Raw genomic sequence first — 20,764 nt, forward strand, 5'->3', positions numbered from 1 at the left:
TGGGAAACATCCTCTCCACATCTGCTGTATGTAGGCTTTTCGATTTTTGATTGGTTTCAATGAGATCAGAGTCTTGCAGAGGAAGTTCAGGCAGACGATAAAGAGCAAGTTACAAGAAGAAAGATTGCGAGGCCACGAATCAGTCTTATTGCACAAGGGAAACTTTCAACAGAGTTGTAGTGGTGGGTTAGAAGCTGAGCCTGCTGGTACGAGCTTTCATGTTTTGGTATCTTCTGCCCATTGAGAAGGGGAGAAAAGAGATTGTGTGGGGTGGTTGGGGTCTTGGAGTATGTTGGTTGCTTTGCTGAGGCACTGAGAAATGCAGACAGAGTCCATGGAGGGGAGGCTGGTTTCTGTGGTGTGTGGAACTGTATTGACATTATCGGTAGAGGACACATATTAAGTATTGAAGAGTGGGAGATATTTAATTTGATAAAAGAATCAAAAATCTGCATGGTTTCAATAAAACATATTTCATCATTGCTGTGAATTTGTTTAAACCCTATGCTACAGTGACTATTACAGCAGTCCACAAAGGTTCTTTCAGTGTAACCCAATGCCCTAGCTCACGTCTCTCTCCTGAGTAATGCACAGGCCAGACCATGCATAGCCAAATGCTGCCAACGTAACGAATGTTTAAAAGCTGCAGTGTCAATGAAAGGCTAATGTATCAGGATGTCACCTTGCGTTAGAGAATCAATTACCTGGGCAGGCAGTGTGAAAATATTGTTCCATTCCACAAGTCGCTGTTTCTGACTCCTAAGTCATTCGTTCTCTCCTCGCTGCTGGAGAAGGTACAGGAGCCTCAAAACTTGCAGCACCAGGTTCAGGAACAGTTATTACCTCTCAACCATCAGGCTTTTGAACCAGAGGGGATAACTTCACTCAACTTCACTTGCCCCATCACTGAAATGTTCCTACAACCAGTGACTCACTTTCAAGCACTCTTCATTTCACGTCCTTTTCATTTATCGCTTATTTACTTATTATTACTGTTTCTTATTTTTGCATTTGCACAGTTCGTTGTCTTCAGCAGTCTGGCTGAATGCCCTAATTGGGCAGCCTTTCATTGATTCTGTTATAATTGTAATTCTATAGACTTCCTGAGTATGCCCACAAGAAAATGAATCTCAGGGTTGTGTATGGTGACATTTATGTTCTTTGATAATAAATTTACTTTGAACTTTTGGACTTTGACTTGTAGTTTTGAGTGTTCAGCAGACAGTGTCTGTACTCTTGGTGGAACTGAACATAGTAAACAACATCATACCAAGGGCGCCATGCAGCCCATAATTTGGGACGGCGTGGTAGCATAGTAGTTAGCATTGTGCTATTACTCCGTTTCCATTCCTACTGCTCTCTGTCAGGAGCTTGTGCGTTCTCCCCTCCATCGCATGGGTTTTCTCCGGGCGCTCCAGTTTCCAAAGACATTCATGTTGGTAGGTCACATGGGTATAATTGTGCAGCGTGGGCTCATTGGGCTGGAAGGGTCTGTTACCGTGCTGTATCTCTAAATAAATAAAATAAATATCTGTGAAGGATTGTTGAAGGATGTGTAATCCATGCAGTGCAAGTCCATATTGAATTCCCTGAAGAACTTGTTGGATCTGCGTCTAGTACCTATTCTGGATTACTTTTATAAAAAGCTCAATTTCATCTCCTATCCTTAAGAGTCTTCTATGAGTCATAGAGGCATAGAAAAGTACAGCACAGAAACAGGCCCTTTGGCCCATCCAATCTGTGCCAAACCATTTAAACTGCCTAGGCCCATTAACCTGAACACGGACCGTAGCCCTCCATACCCCTCCCATCCATGTACTTATCTAAGCTCCCCTTAAGTGTTGAAATTGCATCCACCACTTGTGATGGCAGCTCATTTCACACTCTCACCACCCAATATGACTGACTTTGGTCATATGAGCAGATGAATTTTATGAGTATATGACTTAAGAGTGAGGCTGAGTGAGCTGTTGCTGTTCCCTTTGGAGTGAAGGAGGGTGAGAGGTGACTTGAGAGATGTGTACAAGATGATAAGAGGCACTGATAGAATGGACAGCCAGAGACATTTTCCCCGGATGGAAATGGCTAATATGAGGGTGCATAATTCGAAACTACAACAGTACAACACAGGAACAGACCCTTTGGCCCACAATGTTGTACTGAACCAGCTAAAAAGTAAACCCAAAAACCCCCAAAAACCAGTCCTTCTATCCCTCATCTTCATATTCATGTGCCGACATAAATATCCCTTAAAGGCCTCCAATGTATTTGCCTCTACCAGGCAGAGCGTTCCAGGCGTCCACCACCCTTGATCCTACCTTCAATGCATGCCCTCTCATATTAGACATTTCAACCTTAGGAAACAGATATTCTTTGCCTGCTCTATCTATGCCTCTCATAATCTTTTAAATCTCTATCAGATCTCCCTTTGGCCTCCAGCATTCCAGAGAAAATAACCCAAGTCTGTCCAGCCTTTCATGATAGCACCTGCCCTCTAAACCAGGCAGCATCCTGGTGAACCTCTTCTGCCCCCTCTCCAAAGTCTCAATACCCTTCCTATAGTGGGGGTGACTAGAACTGTATGCAATACTCCAGGTGTGTGGCCGAACCAGAGTTCCATAAAGTTGCAACATAACCTCATGTCTTTTGATCTCAAAGCCTCAACTAATAAAAGCAACCATTCCATGAGCCTTCTTAACCCCCCTACCACCCTGCCTAGGTGTTTGGAGATCCCTAATAAAGTGGTCACAGAGCACATGTTCTGTGTTCTACTTTCCATCCTCTCCTCCCCAACAGTGGTCTTCGATTCTGACACATTGCTCATTAGGACAGCAGCCGACCAACTACCACAATTCACACCTCGAATAGAGAGGACTGGTTGCTTTTTCGTTTGGCTTGAAGTCCTTAACATATTCTGTCTTTCCTTTTGCCTTGTCTGCATGAAGAGAAGTGTCAGACGCCACTAATCGAGGAGCAGATTATTCAGATGACCCCCGAGGAACACTACAGACGGATGTTGTCGGCACTAAATGACCACGGGACGTACGAGGAGCAGCAGCAACGCTTGTACCAGCTGGCCAACAGTATGGGCGTGCCAACCCACGGAGGTAAGAGGCAGCTCACCAGCCGGTACTGGCATAGAGTGGACGTGGAGAGGACATTTCCAGTAGTAGGAGAGTCTAGGATCTGAAGGCACAGCCTCAGAATAGAAGGATATCCCTTTAGAATAGAGATGAGGAGGAGCATTTTTCAGCCAGAGGGTGGTGAATCTGTTGAATTTGTTGCCAGCAGATGGCTGTGCAGGTGATGTCATTGGGTGTATTTAAGGCAAAGATTGATTGGTAAAGGGGGTTAAGAAGATTGATTGGTTATGGGGCAAAGGCAAGAGGATAGGTTTAAACAAAACAGCAATGATTGAATGGCAGAGCAGACTCGATGAGCTGAATGGCCTAATTTGTTCCTACGCCTCATGGTCTCATACTTTCACTCGCAAACTCAAAGACAGTTGCAGTCTTTGTTTTATAATTTGAATGGTGGTGCTTTTAATGTTTGGAGAGCAGAATTGTCCAATGACCGGAGAGTTTCCATTCTGGACTATTTTAATTGGCCTCATCTATAGAGTCATAGAGCATCAAGCATGAGTACAGGCCCTTTGGCCCAACCAGTCCATGCTGACCATAGTGGCCACCCACCTAGTTGCATTTCTTTCTAAGTACCACCCTTCTATGAGGCGCTCCTTGTACCTGCCTCAACCACTTTCTCCATCAGCTCATTCCACTCTCTACGTGAAGAGGTTGCCCCTTCAGATCACTTCTAAATCTTTCCCCTCTCACCCTAAACCTATTCCCCATGTTTGAACTCCCCTACCCTGGGTAATGGATGGAGGGGTGGAGATCCATAAGGCACTCCTTCCCTACCAAAGGAGGTGTAAGGCACTCCTTCCCTCCATTAATCCACAGGTCATCCTTGGGCAAGGTGTAGCACCTGCTCAGCACCCCCCCCCCCCCACCACTCCCGATCAGGGCCACGTAAAGCCCTGGGAGCAGGTGGTGGATGGTCGTATAAGCAGCTGGTGGACATCACAAGTCCTGGTTATGCAACCACTGACGCCAGGCAGACAATCACTGAAGAGTATTGATAATGGCTGGGATCACCCGTCTCATAAAGACACTGCCCAGAAGAAAACCATGCCAAACCACTTCTGATGAAAAATTTGCTGGGAACAGTCATGGTCATGGATAGGGGAAGAAAACCGTAATCTCCCATGTCAATATGACAGCACATGATGATGATGATAATGACCCTGATGGTCACTATTCACCTTATCAATGACTGTCATAATTTTAAATGCTCTCATAAGGTGGCTTCTCATTCTCCTATGTTTCAATGAATAACGGCCAAGCCTGGCCAATCTCTCCCGATGACTCTGGCCGACTAGTCCTGGCAAAGTTCTTGTAAACCTTTCCTGCACTCTTTCCATTTTGACTGCAATGTTCCTACAACAGAGTAACCAAACCTGTACACAGTGTTCCAGCTGTTGCCTGACCAACGGCTTACACAACTGATGCACCATCAATAACTCACACTGAGACGTAGGCGAGATATCGGCTTTTATTGACTGGAAGAAGGAACCAGGAGTGAGTGTCTATCATACAAGGTCCTGGAGACTGAGGCCGATCTTCAGGCCGCAGGTCTCCTTTATACAGGGGCCTGTGGGAGGAGCCACAGGAGCAGTCAGCAGGGGCGTGTCCCGACAGGCACATAGTTCACCACATTCACCCCCCCTTCGTTTGAAAAAGTCCTCATGTAGCGAAGGTTCTTACAAGTCAAGCCGATCAGGCGGTCGAATCTGTCGCTGCGATCTACGTAGCACCGGCTGTGACCGCATAGGTGCCGGCAACATTGGCGATTGCACAGGGGACGGGGGTTGCGCGTGTTCTTGCCCACTAGGCGCCGGTGATCCCTCATGCATGTGCGAGGCGCCTGGTATAAATGCGTACGAAACGCCCGGTATACAAGTGTCGTGAGGAGTCTGTGTAGGGCCTGGTGAGTACGGTGTCACCTCTGGTGCAGGGTTCACAGTTACCGGAGAGCCTTCAGGGTAGTGGTCTGCTGCACCTGCGGGTGCCAGGTCGCGGATGGAGACCGTGTCCTCCCGCCCATCAGGTAAGACCACGTAAGCATACTGGGGGTTCGCATGGAGAAGGTGAACCCTCTCCACCAGCGGGGAGTATTTATTGCTCCTCACATGTTTCCGGAGCAGCACTGGCCCCGGGGACGTCAGCCAAACTGGTAGGGTGGTCCCAGTGACAGACTTCCTGGGAAAAGAGAATAGGCGTTCGTGAGGGGTGGCATTGGTGGACGTACATAACAGAGAGCGGATAGAGTGCAGTGCCTCAGGGAGGACCTCCTGCCATCGAGAGACCGGCAACCCTTTGGACTTAAGGGCTAAAAGTGTGGCCTTCCACACTGTGGCATTCTCCCGCTCTACCTGGCCATTACCCCGGGGATTATAACTCGTGGTCCGACTGGTAGCAATGCCCCTAGCTAGCAAGTACTGGCGCAGCTCCTCACTCATAAAGGAGGACCCTCTATCACTGTGGATATAGCAGGGATACCCGAACAGAGTGAAGAGCTGGCGCAGGGCTTTTATGACGGACGTGGCAGTGGTGTCGGGGCAGGGGATGGCAAAGGGGAACCGTGAGAACTCGTCAATAACACTGAGAAAATAGACATTGCGGTCAGTGGAGGGAAGGGGGCCCTTAAAGTCAACACTCAGGCGTTCAAAAGGGCGGGTGGCCTTGACAAGTTGTGCCGTGTCAGGACAGTAGAAGTGCGGTTTGCACTCGGCACAAATTTGGCAGTCCCTGGTCATCGTCCTGATGTCCTCCAGGGAGTACGGCAGGTTCCGAGCTTTCACAAAATGGTAAAATCGGGTGACCCCCGGATGGCAAAGTTGTGCATGAAGGGCGTACAGCTGGTCGAGCTGTGTGCTAGCACATGTTCCCCGGGATAGGGCATCAGGGGGCTCATTGAGTCTGCCAGGCCGGTACAGGATATCATAGGTGTAGGTGGAGAGTTCTATCCTCCACCGCAAAATCTTATCATTTTTGATCTTGCCCCGCTGTTGGTTGCTGAACAGGAACGCAACCGAGCGCTGGTCGGTCAGCACAGTGAATCTTTTGCCAGCAAGATAGTGCCTCCAGTGCCTAACAGCCTCCACTATGGCCTGGGCTTCTTTCTCCACCGCGGAGTGCCGAATTTCAGAGCCTTGGAGGGTGCGAGAAAAGAATGCTACTGGTCTGCCTTCCTGATTAAGGGTAGCAGCCAGAGCGAAATCGGAGGCATCACACTCCACTTGGAAGGGAGCGGTCTCGTCCACTGCATGCATCGTAGCTTTGGCAATGTCCGCTTTAATGCAGTTGAAGGCCGCGCAGGCCTCAGCAGAGAGGGGAAACGAGGTAGACTTGACCAGGGGGCGAGCCTTGTCCGCGTAATGGGGGACCCATTGGGCGTAATAGGAAAAAAACCCCAGGCACCGTCTGAGGGCCTTGAGAGTGGTGGGAAGAGGGAGCTCTAACAGGGGGCGCATACGTTCAGGATCAGGCCCAATAACCCCGTTTTCCACGACATACCCAAGTATAGCAAGGCGGGTGGTACCAAAAACACACTTGTCCCTGTTATAAGTAAGGTTCAGAGCTGCGGCCACTTGGAGAAACCGTTGGAGGTTGGCGTCGTGATCTGGCCTGTCATGACCACAGATGGTGATGTTATCCAGTTAGGGAAATGTGGCCTGCAGTTGGTACTGGTCCACCATCCGGTCCATTTCCCTCTGGAAGACAGAGACACCATTCGTGACACCGAAAGGGACGCGCAGGAAGTGATAGAGCCGGCCGCCCGCCTCGAAGGCGGTGTAGGGGCGGTCCTCTGGGCAGATGGGGAGCTGGTGATAAGCGGTTTTCAGATCTATTGTCGAGTACACCTTATACTGAGCAATCTGGTTGACCATATCCGCGATGCGGGGTAGGGGGTATGCGTCAAGCTGCGTAAACCTATTGATGGTTTGACTATAGTCCACCACCATCCTATTTTTCTGCCCAGTCCGAACAACAACCACCTGGGCCCTCCAAGGGCTTGTGCTCGGCTCAATGATCCCCTCCCTGAGCAGCCGCTGCACCTCCGACTGAATGAAGGCCCGGTCCCCCGCGCTGTACCTCCTGCTTTTGGTTGCCACAGGTTTACAGTCGGGGGTCAGGTTGGCGAACAGCGGTGGGGGAGGGATCTTGAGAGTGGAGAGGCTGCAAGTGTCGGTAGCGCAGCTGTTGGCCTGGTTCTGGATGGGATGTGTGTGTCCGTGTGTGTGTGTGGTCAGTAGCGGGGTATGTGAAGAAGTCCCACAAAACTGAGGATTCTTGACAGTGAGTGGTGGGAGGGGCCCGTCGTATACCATAGTCACACTTTCGAGATGGCTCTGGAAGTCCAGCCCCAATAGCACAGGTGCACACAGATTAGGCATGACCAGCAGTTCAAAGTCCCGATATACTGTGCCTTGCACCACCAAAGTCGCTACACAACCCGCCCGGATGTCTGCGGACTGCGACCCAGAGGCCAAATGGAACCTCCGACTGACCGGCCGCGTTGCAAGTCCGCAGCGTTGCACTGTGTCCGGGTGAATAAAACTCCCAGTGCTGCCCGTGTCAAACAGGCATCCAGTCCAGTGCCCCTCCACCTGGATGTCCATCATGGATCTTGCAAGCTGGTGTGGGGCGCTTTGGTCGAGAGTCACAGTGGCCAGAGTTGGATCGCCGTCGGGGTACCCGGTCAGCATCGGAGGGTCGGGGGCGGGGCATGCTGACGCCGACAAAGATGGCCGCTCACATCCGGGGTACCCGGTCAGCATCCGAGGATCGGGGGCGGGGCGTGCTGACGTCGACAAAGATGGCCGCCCACATCCCGGCATGCAAGATGGCGGCCCCCACGTTTCACCCGCAGCGCTGCACTCCGCTCGAGGTTGAGACTTACAGACCTTGGCGAAGTGGCCCCGCTTTCCGCAGCTGGAGCAGGTCGCTTCTCGCGCTGGACAGCGTTGTCGAGGATGTTTCTTTTGGCCACAGAAATAACAAAGCACGAGTTCCTTACGGGCCACAGCCGTGGTCTGGGTCGGGGAGCTCGTGGAATGGCGACTGGCGGCGGCGTTGGCGAATTCGCTCCCGGGAGCCGGCGGTGGCGGGGTCTGAGGCGTCCACGGAACCGGCGGGGAATCGCGCGACTGGACAGCGTCGGCGTTATGCCGCGCAGCTTCTAGAGCATTGGCCTTCTCTATCGCCGAGCTTAAGGTAAGATCCGAGTTCTCCAGCAGCCGCTGGCGCATGTACACTGACCTCAGTCCCGTCACAAAGGCGTCTCGCACCAGCAGCTCCGCATGCTGTTCTGCCGTGAGCGTCTTGCAGTCACAAGCTCGGACGAGTGTCTGTAGTGCTCGGAGAAACTCAGCGCACGATTCGCCAGGCCGCTGTTGCCGGGTAGCTAAGCGATGTCTTGCGTAGACGGTGTTCACCGGCCGCAGGTACTGTCGTTTGAGGGCGTCCAGTGCCCCTTCGTAGGTCGGCAGGTCCCGGATAAAGGAGTAAACTTTGGGGGTGACCCTCGAGAGTAGGATTCTGTGCATAACGGCGGGTTCAGTCGCACGAAGCTCCGCCAAGTACGATTGGAAGCATGCAAGCCAGTGTTCAAAAGCGAGAGCTGCGTCAGGGTCTTGAGGGTCCAAATCCAACCGGTCCGGACGCAAAACGGGTTCCATGTTTTAAAACTTCCAGTCAATAAAATTGATGCACCATCAATAACTCACACTGAGACGTAGGCGAGATATCGGCTTTTATTGACTGGAAGAAGGAACCAGGAGTGAGTGTCTATCATACAAGGTCCTGGAGACTGAGGCCGATCTTCAGGCCGCAGGTCTCCTTTATACAGGGGCCTGTGGGAGGAGCCACAGGAGCAGTCAGCAGGGGCGTGTCCCGACAGGCACATAGTTCACCACAACAACTACAACATGATGCTTAAATTTCTGTACTCAGTGTCTTGACTGACGAAGGCCGCTGTTATGAGTCGCTCAGGGCTGAGGTGTTTTTATTTGCTGCTGAACTCTTTCTCTGCCATTCGCTGATGCCTGGAGCAGATTATTTTTCTTTCTCTTTCCCCCACCCCTGCCATCACAATATATTCAAAGTATGAGTACAGGAGATGCGATGTTATATTGAATTGCAGATGGTGTTAATGAGGCCTAATCTGGAGCATTGTGTGTGCAGTTCTGGACACCTGCCCACAGGGAAGATATCAATAAGATTGAAAGAGTGCAGAAAAGATTTATAAGGATGTTGCTGGGATTTGAGGACCTGAGCTATAGGGACAAGGCAATAAGGAGCAAAAGTAGGCCATTTGGCTCATTGAGTCTGCTCTACCATTTCATCATAGCTGATCCATTTCCCTCTCAGCCCCAATCTCCTTTAAGACCAATTCAAGAGTTGAATAGGTTAGGAAGGACTTTATTCCCTAGAGTGGAGGAGATTTGGTAGAGGTATACAAAATTATGAGGGTTGTAGGTAGGGTAAATGCAAGCAGGCTTTTTCCATGGAGGTTTGGTGTGACGAGAACTAGAGGTCATGGGTTAAGGGAGAAAGGTGAAACAATTAAGGGGAACCTGAGGGGAGAGCTTCCTCACTCAGAGGGTGGTGCAAGTGTGGAATGAGCTGTGAGTGAGAGTGATGCATGTTCAAATTCACCATTTAAGAGAAGTTTAGATAGGTACATGGATGGAAGGCTATGGCCCGGGTGTAGGTTGATAGGACTAGGCAGAATAAAAGTTTGGCACAGATGCGATGGGCTGAAGGGTCTGTTTCTCTGTTTTGGTTCTCCATGTCTCTAGCCACTATGTCCCAACGCTGGTGTGAAGTTATCTTTTGTATCCTCATAGAGACAAGGGCCTGTTTGTCAGTGCTGCCAACACTACTGAGAGATACATTAATAAAACCTGGCCTATGACAGCAACAGTTTGTTGATGACAAATTCTTTTATTGGATTTATTTTTGGAATTTCTTCTGATGACTTGTCTGGACTAGTAGTGGAGCAGAATTCCTGGTGAATTGATGGTCTGAGGAGGGCTCTTTGGGATCTGTGCCTATATGCCTGGATTCTTGAGGTGGAGGCCTAGTCCTGAATAGGCCGCAGCGCGCAGGGGGCAGAGACAAGCAATGTTGTTCATTCCCTGCTCCAAGTCAAACAGGCCATTCAGCCCATTGGACCCATGCTGATCACCAGCCACCTACCTGCATTAATCTTTTATTTAGAGATACGGTGTGCCTTCAAGCCGTGCCACCCTAGCAACCCCCAATTTAACCCTAGCCTAACCACAGAACAATTTACAATGACCAAATAACCTAACTGGTACATATTTAGACAGTGGGAGGAAACTGGAGCACCCGGAGAAAACCCAGGGAGGACATCTAAACCCCTTTCTGATGACGTCAGAATTGAAATCTGAACTCCGATGGCTTGAGCTGTAATAACCGTGTATTAAACCTACCGGTGTTTTTGTTATTCTCCCCACGTTCCCATCAACTTGTCAGGTTATATCACATAGCCACGCACCGGGGGGCAATTAAACTGGCAAATCACTAGAAACCAGAGCACCCAGAGGACACCTGCACATTCTCCCCGCACCTGCAGGGAGAACATGCAAACTCCTTACAGACAACACCCAAAATCCATACGCTCCTCCTCTCTCTCTTCTTTCTCTCCTTCTCTATTCCCCTTCTTTCTCCCCACACTTCCTCCCCCTCCTCCTTCCCCTATCTCTCCTTTTCTATTCACCACTTTTCCATCCATTCTTGCCCCTCTCCCACCTCCCCACTCCCTCCCTGTCCCTCTCCTATCTCTCTGACTCCCACTCCCTCTTGCACTCTCTCCCTCCTCCTGTCTCTCTCTGTCTCTTCCCATCCATCCCCACCCACTCACCCGATCTTTCTCCACTGTTTTTCTCTCCAGGGTCTCCCCTTCCACGCTGCTACTGTGCAGCCCTGGCGGAGACCCAGCCCCCGTGGAGAGGACTGGTGGCGATCTCTCCGGCCTGGGGGTGCTGACAACATGATGGTACTTCAGCATCAATGGAATCCTCAAGTTCCCTTCAGAGAGACAGACACTGGCCTGTCCATTAATGGATGGGGATGAGGGGTGGGGTGTGGATTGTGTAATTACTGTCACTGCCTTTATATCAACCTCAATCCTCCTTCCCACTGAAGCCAATGACTTGCTCAAATTCACAATCAACTCCATCTCCTGGGTGCCATTGTTTCATCCATCCTTGACTTCCATCTGGGCAAGTTTTTATTTATTTATTTATCTATTTGTCTATTTATTTATGTATTTACTTAGTTATTCAGAGATAGAGCGCAGAACAGGCCCACTGATTTAACCCCAGCCTAATTGTGGGACAATTTACACTGACCAATTAACCCACTAACCAGCACGTCTTTGGATAGTGGGAGGAAGGTAGAGCATCCGGTGAAAACCCACTTGCTTCATGAGAAGGGATGTACAGACTTCTTACAGGGGGTGCTAGAACTGAACTCCAAACTCCACCACCCGTTTATTGAAGCACCTTTGGCTATTTGATGAGATGAGGGGCTTGAGGAGAAAGCCTCTCTCCATTCTAATTTTGGGGCTTTAAAAGAAGCTATGATTGCTAGCTCTGAACCAGCTAATAGGCCATCTCTCTGATCCTCGCTCTTATTAGGAATTAGGGTCGACACTCAATGATAGGAACAGCGGAGAGACCAGTGTCTGTGGAAGGAGAGAAAAGTTGGTTTGGGACAGTTAGATTGAAATAGTGACTCTGTTTCCTTCTTCAAGAAGAATAAAGATTAGTTCTATTTGACGCATGAACTTGTGGGTCTCTATGTACAAACTCCTTATGGACAGCAGCAGGAATTGAACCCCAATTGCAATGTCTGCTGCTGTAAAGTGTTATGTTCACTACTATGCCGACTGCTTTTGTACCCCAAGAAGTCACATTTGCTATAGTTGTGTGCATATTCCCATGTGTGTGCTTGCGTCTTTCTGCAGTAACGTCTGTGTTTGTGCCTGCATATTTGTATGTGTCTGTGACAATTATTTGGCATCGTGGACTTTCAGATACAGGAGGAAACCAGAGGAAGCCTAAGCAGTCACAAGAAGGACCTGCAGACTCCACACAGACATAGAACAAACACAGTGCAGTACAGGAACAGGCCATTCAGCCCACAATATTTGTACTAATCAGAGTCAGGTTTATTATAAGACCATAAGACGCAGGATCAGAATTAAGCCATTCGACCCCTCGAGTCTAATCTGCCATTCCACCATGGCTGATTAAATATCCCTCTCAACCTCATTCTCTTTCCTTCTCCCTGTAACTTTTGATGTCCTTATTAATCAAGAACCTTGTTCTGCAATAAATATACCCAATGCCTTGGCCTCCCCAGACACCCTTGGCAATGAATTCTGTAGATTAATTACCCTGTGGCTGAAGAAATTCCTCCTCATCTCTGTTCTAAGCGTATGTATTTCTATTCTGAGGCTGTGCCATCTGGTCCTAGACTGTCCCACTATAGGAAACATCCTCTCCACATCCACTCTGTCCAGACCTTTCAATATTTGAAAGATTTCATTGAGGTCTCCCCTCGTTCTTCTAAACTCCAATGAGTTCAGGCCCAGAGACATCAAATGCTCCTCATATGTTAACCCTTACACTTTTTGGAATCATTCTCGTGAACCTTCCCTGGACCCTCCCCAATGCCAACACATCCCTTCTTAGATAAGGGGCTCAAAACTGCTCACAGTACTCCAAGTGTGGTCTGACCAATGCCTCATAAAGTCAAAGCATTACATCCTGTGTCACGGCGGCGATGAGGCAGTGCTGCCCCACCCAAGAGGGGAGAAGAGTCTTCACTTCCAGTGCATCTGGATGTGTGGCTGCATGTGTTATCTCCTTTCCAGTCACCCCTGTGCTTACTACAGCTTTGGAGCGCATCACTCAACATCTGCGGGGTTTGCAGCTGCCTGAGTTGATGGGGCGATAAGTTTCAAGTGTAGAAGATGTCACCTCTGGCAGAGAGCAGGCTGATCATGGAACAGATAGTGCCGCTTCTCAGAAGGGAGGCAGCTCGTTACATCAACCCGAGTTAGAGGGAAAGGTTGAATGGTTTAGGACTTCATTCCCTAGAGTGTAGGAGGATGAGGGGAGATTTGATAGAGGTATTCAAAATTATGAGGGGTGTAGGTAGGGTAAATGCAAGCAGGCTTTTTCCATTGATTTTGGGTCATCTATAGCTAGATGTCATATTTAAGGGCCTGAGGGGGAATCTGCAGGTGGTGGTGTTACTGAACCTTGCCTCTCTTGCTCACTGTATTGGCAGCTTCTGGAGGCACTATTGAGAAAGGTTTGATGCAAAGAATTTGGATGGGATGCCTTCTTGAGCTTGGGAACACCACCACTTGGAAATCCCCCTCCAAGTCACTATTCCTTCATCGTTGCTGGGCCAAAATCTTGGAATTCCCTCCCTAAAAACACTGTGGGTGTACCTACACCTCAAGGTCTGCAGCAGTTCAAGAAGGCAGCTCATCCCCATCTTCTCAAGGGCAGCTAGGGATGGGCAATAAATGCTGGCTTAGCTGGCAACACCCACATCCTGTAAATAAATAAATTTTAAAATGAACAATACCTTTTAACCTACTCCAAGAACAATCTAACCCTTTCCTCCTATGCACCTCTCTATCTTTCTGTCATCCATGTGCCCATCTAAGAGTTTTGTAAATATCCCTAATGTATCTGTCTCTACCACCACCCTTAACAGGGTGTTCCACACACCCACCCTTCTGTGTGTTAAGAACCTACAAAATCAGGTTTAATATTACTAGCTTATGTTATGAAATTTGTTGTTTTGCGATAGCAGTACATTGGAATAGTCCGTTTGTTATGTGCCATGTCATGTGAAGTGGGCAATCACAGTCTTTCACCATGATTGTTCTTGGCAAATTTTTCTGCAGAAATGGTTTGCCATTGCTGCCTTCTGAACAGTGTCTATACAGGACAAGTGAGTCCAGCCATTATCAATACTCTTCAGGGATTGTCGGCCTGGCCTCAGTTGTCACATAACCAGGACTTGTGAAGTGTACCTTCTACTCATACGACCATCCACCACCTGCTCCCATGATTTCATGTGACCCTGACTGGGGGGCTAAGCAGGTGCTGCACCTTGTCCAAGGGTGGCCTGCCGTCTAGCAGAGGGAAGGAGCACCTTACACCACCTTTGGAAGAGACATATCTCCACTCCGCCACTCATTGCAATACAGTACATAATAATTAAAAGCTGTAAATTAAAATAAATTTATCTAAAAAAAGAAAAATATTAAATAAGTAGTGGAAAAAAAAGATGAAATAAATACTGAGGTAGTGTTCATGCGTTTACTGCCCATTCATAAATCTGATGTCAGAGGGGAAGGAGATGTTCCTGAAATGTTGAGTGTGTGCCTTCGGGCTCATGTACCTCCTACCTGATGGTAGCAATGAGAAGAGGGCATGTCCTGGGTGATGGGGGTCCTTAATGATGCATACTGCCTTTTTGAGGCACCATCTTTGGAAGGTGTTGTGGATACTGGGGAGGCTAGTGCCCATACAACTTCCTGCAGCTTTTTCTGATTCTCTGCAGTGGCCCCTCCATACCAAACAGTGATGCAACCAGTTAGAATGCTCTCCATGGTACATCTGTAGAAATTTGCAAACCAAATCTCCTCAAGCTGCTTATGAAGTATAGCTGCTGTCATGCCTTCTTTGTAATTGCATCACTATGTTGGGGCCAGGATAGATCCTCAGAGATGTTGGCACCCAGGAACTTGAAACTGCTCACCCCTTCCACTTCTGATCCCTTGATGAGGACTGCTGTGTGTTCCCTTGCCTTCCCCTTCCTGAAGTCTACAATCATTTCTTTGGTCTTACTGATGTTGTGGCAAGGTTGTTGCTGTGACACCACTCAACCAGCTGATCCATCTCACTCCTCTACATCTCCTCGTCACCATCTGAAACTCTGGCGACAATAGTTGTGTCATCAGTAAATTTGTAGATGGCTAGCCACACGATCATGGGTGTAGAGAGAGTAGACCATTGGGCTAAGCACGCATGCTTGAGATGTGCTAGTGTTGATTTTCAACAAGGAGGACATGTTATTTCTAATCTGCAGTGACTGTGGTCTCCCAGTGAGAAAGTCAAGGATCCAGTTGCAGAGGGAGGTATAGAGGCCCAGGTTTTGATGCTTATTGTTTAGAACTGAAGGTATGTTTGTGTTGAACGCTGAGCTACAGACAATAAACAGCAACTGATGTAAGTATTGTTATTGTCCAGGTGGTCCAAGACTGAGTTGGTCAGCCAGTAAGATTGCATCTGCTGTAGACCTACTGTGGTGAGTCTAGGTCAGGGGTTCCCAACCTGGGGTGCCCACACCCCCAGGGGGTGCAAGATGGAATTTCAGGGGGTGCGACAAAGAGTGGCTTGTGTCCTTGAGTGACAAGTTGCGAATCATCACTTAGCCATCTGCCTTTGGAAGTGGTAGTAACGTTTGTCCCAAGCCCACTCCAGTCTCCCGCTGCCGGATTCGAGAGATGTAAACTCACTCCAGTCTCCCACTGCCCGAGTCAGAGTTGAGAAGTTTCATCAGTGTTAGCTGGGAAGTTACACCTCAGAGTTGAGGAGTCTCATCAATTTACTGTTTACAATTTTTTCTGAATAAATTAGAATCTAATTGCTCAATTTATATTTGAATTTTATGCACTGAGTTAAAAGCTTATTTTTTTAAGTTCAATTTGTTCACCCACAGTATTGTATGTGGTTCAATAATTAGGAATTAGACTTTTTCACCTTCAAATGTGATATTACTTTTGTAGGGGGTGTGAACATTAATCAAACATTTCCTAGGGGTGTGGGGCATAGAAAAGGTTGGGAACCACTGGTCTAGGTGCTTGCTTAGTCAGGAGTTGACTCATGACCAAACTCTCAAAGTACTTTAACATCCTCCTATACTTTCCTACAATCACCTTAAAATTATATCACCTTGCATTAGCCATCTCTACCTTGGGGAAAAGTCCTTGACTGTGCCTCTTATAATCTTGTACATGTTTTTAAACACTTGGTGGAATTTTGATGTGTCTGCAAGATGGGAAGGTCAATGTTGTCTGGAGTCCACCACTGACAACAAAGCACTGACCTATGTGTTGGTGGAAGGTGTGGTGGAGAGGCACAGTTTACCTGCACAGTTAAGAGCTTTACAAATAGTTCAAAGTTCTAAATAGATTTATTATCAAAGTACATGTGTGTCACCATATACAACTTTGAGATTCATTTACTTGCTGGCATTCACAGTAACTACAAAGAAACAATAGTAATAATAATAAAGTGTAGTGGCTACTACAACATTTTACAGTGCAGGTGACCCAGGTTCAATTCCTGCCGCTGCCTGTAAGAAATTTGTACGCTCTCCCTGTGTCCAGTTTCCTCCCACAGTTCAAGAGGTACCGGTTGCTAGGTTAATTATTCATTGTAAATAGTCCTGTGATTAGGTTAGGCTTGAATCAGGGGATTGTTGGGTGGCGTGGCTCAAAGGGCTGGAAGGGCCTGTTCTACACTGTATCTCGATTAAAAACAATATCAAGAGCATGAGATGAAGAGTCATTGAAAGTGAGTCCATTGGTTGCGGAATCAGTTCTGTGAAGGGGTGAATGGTGTTGAGTGCAATTATCCCTTCTGGTTCAAGAGCCTGATGGTTGCCATGTATGGTGGTGTGGGTCCCGAGGCTCCTGTACCTCCTCCCGGATGGCAGCAGCAAGAAGAGAGCATGGCCTGGAGGACCTTGATGGATGCTGCTTTCCTGCGACAGCATTCTGTGTAAAAGCTAGGAGAGGATTATACAGCATTGCTGCAGTTATATTCGTGGAGTCTTGATGAAACCCTGAAGACACGGAGCATGTTGTAGATTTAGTGAAAGGCGCAATAATGTCCAAGGTGCCAATTATTTTCAAATCATGGTAGGATTTATCAAAATTTATGTATCGCAGTTTTTTTAAGCTTTTCCTGTTCCAGGAGCTGTCAGCAGTAAAGTCGACATGTCAATCAATGTGATGCCCACATGTCACCAAACGGCATGATTTTTGTTTTGCATTCCTGACAGGCTCGTCGGGGGTTTGCATAGGAAAAGATCGATGCAACCACTTGTAATTGGCAGCAAGCCAGGCTCTTCAATTATAAATACCATGGCAACGCCAAAAAGAAAACCCTGGCATCCTAGATAATTAATTGACTGAAGTATATAATGAAACATTTTAATTTTTGCCCTGTTTTGTCAGTAATGCACTAATGCACAGGCATTAACATAGAACAGTACAGCACAGGAACAGGCCCTTCAGCCCACAACATTATGCTGAATCAAATAAATTAGTAATCAAAGTTCAATGTCAATTTTATGATCAAAGTGCATATATATCACCATATACTGCCCTGAGATTCATTTTCTTGTGGGCGTACTCAGCAAATCTGTAGAATAGTAACTACAGCAGGATCAGTGAAAAATTAGCTAGAATGCAGAGGACACCAAACTCTGCAAATGCAAATATAGATAAATAGGAGAGAATGATATACACTATATACACTGGAATTTAGAAGAATGAGAGGGGATCTGATTGAAACATATAAGATTATTAAGGGATTGGCCACGCTGGAGGCAGGAAGCATGTTCCCACTGATGGGTGAGTCCAGAACTAGAGGCCACAGTTTAAGAATAAGGGGTAGGCCATTTAGAACAAAGATGCGGAAAAACTTTTTCACCCAGAGAGTGGTGGGTATGTGGAATGCTCTGCCCCAGAAGGCAGTGGAGGCCAAGTCTCTGGGTGCATTCAAGAGAGTTAGATAGAGCTCTTATAGATAGCAGGGTCAAGGGATATGGGGAGAGAGCAGGAATGGGGTACTGATTGTGTCTGATCAGCCATGATCACAGTGAATGGTGGTGCTGGCTAGAAGGGCCGAATGGCCTACTCCTGCACCTACTGTCTATTGAAATAACAAGATACAGAATCCTTAAAGTGAGGCCATTGACAGTGGGAACACCTCAATGGAAGAGCAAGTGAGTGTAGTTATCCCCTTTTGTTCAGGAGCCTGATGGTTGAGGGGTAGTAACTGTTCTTGAACCTGGTGGTGCAAGTCCTGAGGCTCCTGTACTTTCTACCCTATGGCAGCAGTGACAAAAGAGCATGGCCTGGGTGATGGGAATCTCTGATGATGGATGCTGCTTTCCTACAACAGCATTTCATGCAGACGTACTCAGTGGCTGGGGGCGCTTTAGCCAGGATGTACTGGACCAAATCCATTATCTTTTGTAGGAATTTCCGTTCAAAGGAATTGGTGTTTCCATACCAGGTCATGATGCAGCCAGTGATGGCTAACCAAACTAATCTCTTCTGCATGCACAATGTCTATATCCTTCCATTTTCCTCACATTTACGTTCCTATCTAAAAGTCTCTTAAAAGTTCCTAATGTTTCTGCCTCTACCGCCACCACAGGAAGCACTTTCCGAGCATCCACTACCCTCTGTGTAAGGGAATCGAAGATTCTGCATTTGGAATTGAGAACAAAAGTGTGCAGGTGCAGACACACACACACACGCTTGAACACACATGAATGCACACGTATGCATGGTCTTGTAGATACACATAAGCATATTCATTCTCTCCCTTAAAATCCTTTCACTCCCCTGGTACATGTTAGCACAACTGGCTTGCTCACTTGTGCTTGTGAGTTTACATGCTCATGCACATTCACACTTACACTGGTGTGCTTGCTCACACTTGTGTGCACTGCTATGTTGGCACTGGAAACATGGCAACACTTGCCCAGCGCAAACCTTATTGATTTGACTTGAACCAGAGGGGATAACTTCACTCAACTTCACTTGGCCCGTCACTGAACTCTTCCCACATCTATGGACTCACTCTCAAGGGCTCTTCATCTCACGTTTTTGATATTTATTGCCTATTTTTTATTATTATTTCTTATTTTATATTTGCAGTTTGTTGTCTTTTGCACTCTGGTTGTTTGTCTACCCTTTGGGTGTGGTCTTTCATTTTCTATTGTGTTTCTTGAATTTACTGAGGATGCCCGCAAGAAAACAAAACTCGGGGTTGTATATGGTGACATGTATTTACTCAGAACTTTGTTTTGATGTACATGTGATTAATAAAATTAATTTCTATCTCTAACACAAGATATTCTGCATTTGCAGAATCTCCAGAGCAACACGCACACACACAAAATGCTGGAGGAACTTGGCAGGTCAGGCAACGTCTATGGAGAAGAGGAAATAATCTAGGTTTTGGGCCTGAAAAGTGGAGTGTTTATTCCTCTCCGTAGATACTGCCTGACCTGCTGAGTTCCTCTGGCACATTGCATGTGTTGCTCTGGATTTCCAGCCTCTGCAGAATCTCGTGCTTACCGTTGCTCAGCCACACTACGTTCATACTCACACACAGATTTGCACTGTGGGAATGCACTCACACATTCTATACCATCTCACACACTCTCACCCATGCAAACCTTCCCAATGCTGTTACTGCCTGTTGGACAGTTATTTCTCTCTCTCTCTCTCACAAACTAAATTTACAACATGTCGCATGGCTTCAGGGCCTCGGCAAGGTTCCAAGAATATAACTGCAGTGAGCACAGTGTAATCAGCACAGAGGCAGGCCCTTTGGCCCATCTCTTCCCATTTGCCTACACCATACCCCTCCCATCCATGTACTTATCCAAACTTCTCTTAAATGTTGCAATCGAACCCGCACCCACCACTTCTGCTGACAGCTCGTTCCACATTTGTACCACCATCTGAGTGAAGTTCCCCTTAAATATTTCACCTTTCACCCTTAACCCATAACCTCCAGTTCTCCTCTCGCCCAACCTCAGCGGAAAAAGCCTGCTTGCGTTTACCTTATCTATACCCCTCATAGTTTAATAATAATCCTGACTGATTTGGAAACTGACACCCTGGTTCTCCCTTGACAGTTATTTTCTAAACTCTTGGTTTTCTGTGCATTTGTTTCTCAATGGCTCAGAATAAAAATAAAAATAAAATAATTTCAGTCTCATTGGAGCAGGGGGGAGGAGTACACCACACTGACAAAAGTTTTATTCAGAAGTGAAATCATTTTTATAACTGTCTGGAAGCAGATGTGACATGGTCTGTTTAGGAAGCCCGAGTTAGCCAGGCTCTTAAGGAGGGGGTTGGTCGTGGTTTGCTTTCTCCGTGACAACAATGGTTTCTTCAACATAATGTTGATTGGTAGCATATTAGTCACTGGGTGGAAAGTACGATTTCTTTTTCCATGTCAAGCCCCAAACCCCTGTAGGTTTCTCTTTAAAGGCATGTGATCAGCAACCCACATAGGGTTTCATCCCCTTCTGCGTGTGTGATGTAACCATTTACATCTGCACCGCTTCCTAGTCTGCCAAGACAAGGTAAGTACTCAGTGACTGGGGCCGCTGACAGGATTTCACAGACGGCTGGCTTGTCGGCTGTTAAAGGGGGTGTGCGCCTGAAGTCAGCGGACGATGGACACCTGTCCACTGTGGCCCCTCTCTCCGGCACCCGGTCTCCCGGCTCCTCGTGTGGAGGAGTTGCGTGTTTGGATCTTGCGAAG

The 20,764-nt window shown here is 47.6% G+C and overlaps 1 protein-coding gene across 14 annotated transcripts in view; it reads left to right on the forward strand.

The window, feature by feature from the left end:
• Positions 1 to 20,764, forward strand: part of samd11 (sterile alpha motif domain containing 11) — a 347,655-nt gene that overhangs the window by 233,490 nt on the left and 93,401 nt on the right. For all 14 annotated transcript variants that reach the window (XM_059952307.1, XM_059952313.1, XM_059952312.1 and 11 more), the window contains one exon: positions 2,946 to 3,107. In XM_059952307.1, coding sequence (XP_059808290.1) covers positions 2,946 to 3,107 — 162 coding nt within the window. The remainder of the gene's footprint in view (positions 1 to 2,945; positions 3,108 to 20,764) is intronic.

This window comes from Hypanus sabinus, chromosome 27 (genome assembly GCF_030144855.1).
Source record: "Hypanus sabinus isolate sHypSab1 chromosome 27, sHypSab1.hap1, whole genome shotgun sequence".
Classification (NCBI taxonomy): Eukaryota; Metazoa; Chordata; class Chondrichthyes; order Myliobatiformes; family Dasyatidae; genus Hypanus; species Hypanus sabinus.